Source organism: Rhincodon typus, chromosome 10 (genome assembly GCF_021869965.1).
Source record: "Rhincodon typus isolate 14 chromosome 10, sRhiTyp1.1, whole genome shotgun sequence".
NCBI classification, from domain to species: Eukaryota; Metazoa; Chordata; class Chondrichthyes; order Orectolobiformes; family Rhincodontidae; genus Rhincodon; species Rhincodon typus.
The window spans coordinates 2,236,010-2,241,489 of NC_063341.1; the positions used below are offsets into that span (position 1 = coordinate 2,236,010).

Sequence of the window (5,480 nt, forward strand, 5' to 3'; positions counted from 1 at the left end):
GCTTGGCCTGCTGTGTTCATCCACCTCTACACCTTGTTATCTAAAATAATGAATGACCTTTTTTTTTTAGGAATCAAAAGGAAACTGGGAAGAATAAATGTGCATCATTTACAGAAAAACAAAGCAATAGAAGAACAAGGGGGAACATCTAATATGGTTATCAGCAGCGTCCAGGGGAAAATAAAATCACATTCCACGAAATAACATGCCGTAAATGAATAAAGGTAAAACTGAAACAAAAGAAAGTAGTTGACCCATGTCGCCTTTAGGTTGGTGGGTTGTATTGAGTGGAGTGCTGCAATGTTCTGGGCTGGGGGCCCAGTTAGTTACAACCAATTGTGATGAAGCGGTGAGGGGTTGGAGTGTCACGTATCCAAAATTCGCAGCCAACGCAGAGGCAGGTGGGAAAGTAAGTTGGGTGTAGAACACAAAGAGGCTGCGAAGGGATGTAGGCAGGGGAGAGCAGAAGTTGGCAGGTGAAGTATAATGTCGGCAAAGTGTCAAATTACCCACCTTGATAGCAAAAGTCAAAAAACTGAATTGTTTTTAAATCACTGCGCAAAAGAAGCAAGGGTGATGTAAAAAAGAAACTTTACCACGCAGCGAGTAACAAGGGATGGAATGCACTGTCAGGAATCTGGCAAGATGGCGGCTGGGTAAGGTGCGCCATTCAGAGCACCACTCTGCTCACCGGTTCTCATTCACTTCCTTTCTATGTCCTTCCTTTTTTCTCCCCCTTCTATTCTCTCCCTCTGTACTAAGTCTATAACCCCACCCCCATCCGTTGGAACTACTGACCTGAGGAGCTGGGTCACGACCGGGAACCACGTGGATGGGAGCTGAACACGCGGGTTGTGACCTGTAGCAACAGCGGGTCAACAGTTGGGCCGGTGAGGCAGTGACGGTGACAGTGGGGTCAGTGAGACAGTGATGTTGAGAGCAGGGCCGGTGAGGCAGTGACGATGAGACTGGGGCCGGTGAGGCAGTGACGGTGAGACTGAGGCCGGTGAGGCAGTGACGGTGAGAGTGGGGCCAGTGAGGCAGTGACGGTGAGAGCGGGGCCGGTGAGGCAGTGACAGTGAGAGCGGGGCCAGTGAGGCAGTGACGGTGAGAGCGGGGACGGTGAGGCAGTGAAGGTGAGAGCAGGGACGTTGAAGCAGTGATGTGAGAGTGGGGACGGTGAAACAGTGACGGTGAGAGCGGGGCAGGTGAGGCAGCGACAGTGAGAGCGGGGACGTTGAGGCAGTGATGATGAGAGCGGGAACGGTGAGGCAGTGACATAGGCAGGTATATAGTTGCTTGAAAGTGGTGTTACAGGTAGACAGGGTAGTGAAGAAGGCATTTGGCATGCATCGGTCAGAGCATTGAATACAGGAGTTGGGATGTCACATTACAGCTGTACAGGACATTGGTCAGGCCACATTTGGAGTACTGCATACAATTCTGGTCACCTTGCGATAGGAAGGTTTTTATTAAACTGTAAACAGTGTAAGAAAGATTTACAAGGATGTTGCAAAGACTGGAGGGTTTGTGTTATAGGGAGAGGCGTGAATAGGCTGGGGCATTTTTTCTCCCTGGAGTGTCGGAGGCTGAGGGGTAACCTTACAGAGGTTTATAAAATCATGAGGGGCATGGACAGGGTGAATGGCCAAGGTCTTTTTCCTAGGGTGGGGGAGTCCAAAACTAGAGGGGCATAGGTTTAAGGTGAGAGGAGCAAGATTTATAAACGACCTGAGGGGTAAATTTTTCACGCAGAGGGTGGTGCATATATGGAACGAGCTGCCAGAGGAAGGGGTGGAGGCTGATACAACTGCAACATTAAAAAGGCTTCTGGATGGGTATATGAATTGGAAGGGTTTAGAGGGATATGGGCCAAATGCTGGTGAATGGGATTAGGTCAGATTGGGACGTCAGGTTGGCATGGACAGGTTGGAGCAAAGGGTCTGCTTCCGTGCTTCATGGCTCTATCTGCATTAGAACTGGAAGTGCTGGGAAGAGGGGAAAATGATGAGTACACCATAGAAATGACAAGGAATTGTGTCACAAATCCCTCTCCCTCCCCCTTTGTCAGAACCAGTGTTCAATGTTGATGCTGGGACTTAAAAAAAAATTCTTCCATGGATGTCAGCATCACTGGGAGGGGCCACTATTTGTTTCCCATCCCTCATTGCCCTTGAACTGAGTTTTAAGTTCAGCCTTTTCTGAGGGCACTTAAGAGTTAACCTCATTGCTCACTGGTCTGGAGTCACATGTAGACCTGGTGTGGATGGCAGAAATCCTTCCTTAAAGTGCATTAGTGAACCAGATGGGTTTTTACAACAAGTGACAGTAGTGATATGGTGACCATTAAGCCAGATTTCAAATCTAAGCTCTATTGAATTCAAATTTCACTATCTGCCATGATGGGTTTTGAACCTATGTCCTAAGGGCATTAGTCCAGGGCCCTGGATTACCAAGCCAGTGACCTAACCACTACACCACTACGTCTCTAACCGAAGGACCTTACAGTAGCTTTAGCAATGACTGAAGCAGTATTCTTAGCTTATGGTCAACATTCCTGGATGGAGTGGTATAAGTATTGTGGAAATGTGACTGTGTGATTTTGAGCTTCCTGTGCAGTCTACTGTAGCTGGAGCTCAAAGAATACAAGTTCCCTGTTTGGGGCTGTTAATCTGATCCAGTCAGGGAGCCCTGGCTGACATACAATAAGGGGGAGTGTCAGAGATACTGCCACTCTGAATGAGGCAGTGCTAAATTCAAGGTTTGTTCACATGTAAATGAAGGGTGACGTGACTTCTTTGGAGTTATTTCACCTTGTTTCTGGTGCTACAGTAGAGACACAGGAGGAATCAGAGCAGTAATTCACACAGCTCAAAGCTGCTGCAGAAGTAATGGCTGTGGGAGGAGAAAGTGCAAAGGTTTTGAGATTAGCTCAATGAAGTGAGGCTGAGGTGCGTGTATGAATCAGCAATCTGGAAATGAGGAGGGATGGCAGCGGAAAGTTCACAACAACAATGACTTATGTCCATTATCATAAAGCCGGCACCAGATGCGGTGCTGTTAGATAAAGCTCTACAATAAAAGTCCATACCTTCAATTTGGGAAGCCGCTTAATAGTCTTCAGGGGCCTGAGAACTCTCAGAACACGGAGGGACTTGATTGTGTTTATGTCCTTTCCACTGGAGCCCCTACAGGTGAACAAACCAGACAGGCATTTAACACTGACACAAAGAACTCACGGACATTAAAAACAGAGACATGACAGGCATTAAACACAACACACACAGCACACAGGCATCAAACACAGTTGGAAAGCACAGGCATTAGGCACCAAACAGAGACAAACACAGACATTAAACAGACAATTGCCTCCCAGGCATAAAGCACAGATGGAAAACACAGGCATTAAAAACAGGCATAAAAGCACAGGCATTAAACAGTTGTAAAATACACAGGCATTAAATGCTGAAGAATGATACTTAGGCATGAAAGGCAAGTGTAAATCACACAGCCATTAAGTATGAAGTATGCTACATAGATATACATAATATATTAAATACAAGTGTACAAGACACAGGCAGTAAGAACTGAAATGTAGAACTCACAGGGATCAAACAGAGAGATACACAACACTGGGGTGTTAGCTTCAGGATGTATAAGACATGAGTGTTAAACACAGATGTATGTTATAGAGGTGTATCAAATATCCAGTGATATAACATCCAAGCATTAAACACAGACTTGGAACACATGGACATGAAACATACAGAGACTTATACCCACCACACTGGTATTAAACACTTCAGAGATGGACAACACACAATTATTGTTAATTTCCCAGTAGCCTGGTTAGTGTGAAGGTATCTAACCATTTTTCTTCTGATCATGTTAGCTATAAAGAACATTTAAGAAGAGAAGGGCAGATCAGCCCAACGAGGCCTAAGCCTTTTCCAGAGATGAATTCTACGGAGCTTCCTTCCCCTATGTTCCCAACAATTGTCCCCAGATGACAATGAGACATCCCCCTGGCCTACAACAATATTCAACCACCACATCATGGGATCCCAATCCAGCAGTTGACACATGTCAGTCTCTGCGGAATGCTCAGGCTGAGACACAGACAGATCTGGATTATAATTACCCGATAAGATTCCTGTCCAAGATGAAGCAGGAGCCATTGAAGAAAGAAGAGAAGAGCACAGGATTAGTCGGGCTTCTTGAAATTCTGAGCCAAGGTGAGCAGGAACAGAGAGAAACCGTCACATGGACAGAGACACATGGCAGTGTGAGCAGCCAGGCAGCACCCTCACTAAGGACTGCGGAAAGTTAGCGATGCGCGCCGGATTTTGCTTGGGCAGAGCACCACACGGTCTGCAGCCTCGAGGTGCCACACACTGCCAAGTGAGTGGGCAACACATCGACTCACTGTGTCTGGAGCCTTCCTACAAGTGAACAAACTCACCACGACCCTGATTCTTCCCCATCAGACAGTCTTTATTCACATCCTCAATATTTCTACATCACATCAATAAAAACACAGTATTTTAATATACCTGTCCCTGGGAGTGTTTGATGGGGACTCTGTAGAGGGAGCTTTATTCTGTATCCAACCCCGTGCTGCTCCTGTCCTGGCAGTGTTTGATGGGGAACAGTGCAGAGGGAGCTTTACTCTGTATCTAACCCCGTGCTGTCCCTGTCCTGGAAGTGTTTGATGAGGGACAGTGCAGAGGGAGCTTTACTCTATATCTAACCCCGTGCTGTCCCTGTCCTGGGAGTGTTTGATGGGGACACTGTACAGGGAGCTTTACTCTGTATCTAACCCCGTGCTGCCCGTGTCCTGGCAGTGTTTGATGGGGGGACAGTGTAGAGGGAGCTTTACTCTCTATCGAACCCCATGCTGTCCCTGCCCTGGGAGTATTTGATGGGCGGGGAGAGTGCGGGAATTTTGATCTGGATCTGACCGCACTCCCACTTTAACACCGTCCCCGATCCCCCTCCCCGACTTCCCCTCGCCACACTGAAACTTTCCCACATCGAGCCTACCCCCCCCCCCACCGAGCCCACCCCCACCCCCCACTGAGCCCCTACCCGTTGAGCTGACTGAGAGACGTCAGTCACTTACGTGAACGCAAATGCAACCAGGGCCCCACTGACCACAATAAAATCCAGAATGTTCCAAACGTCGCGGAAATACGAGCCTTCGTGGAATATCAAACCAATGTCGATCATCTGCAGGAAGATCAGACCGAAATGAGCAGTTTACCTCTTTCAGCATTTTATCCTTTCACAAAAACAACAATCTGCATTCTTATAGCAGCTGTCATGTGGTCAAACATGCTTGGGCCTTTATATAAGGTCTTTATGTGCTTGGGCAGTATGTAACACTGAGGGACTGAACACTGAGGTGAGGGAGTGAGGATTGAATATTGAGGCGAGGTAATGAGGGACTGGATATTGAGGTGAGGGAATGAGGGACTGGA

General features: G+C 47.4%; 1 protein-coding gene across 1 annotated transcript in view; it reads right to left on the reverse strand.

Annotated features, from left to right (window-relative positions):
* LOC109915498 (probable voltage-dependent R-type calcium channel subunit alpha-1E) overlaps nt 1-5,480 on the reverse strand; it is a 148,876-nt gene that overhangs the window by 73,591 nt on the left and 69,805 nt on the right. Inside the window, exons 19-20 of the mRNA XM_048602005.1 lie at nt 5,123-5,229; nt 3,092-3,188 (exon numbers count right to left, since the gene is read on the reverse strand). Of these exons, the coding sequence (XP_048457962.1) occupies nt 3,092-3,188; nt 5,123-5,229 (204 nt within the window). The remainder of the gene's footprint in view (nt 1-3,091; nt 3,189-5,122; nt 5,230-5,480) is intronic.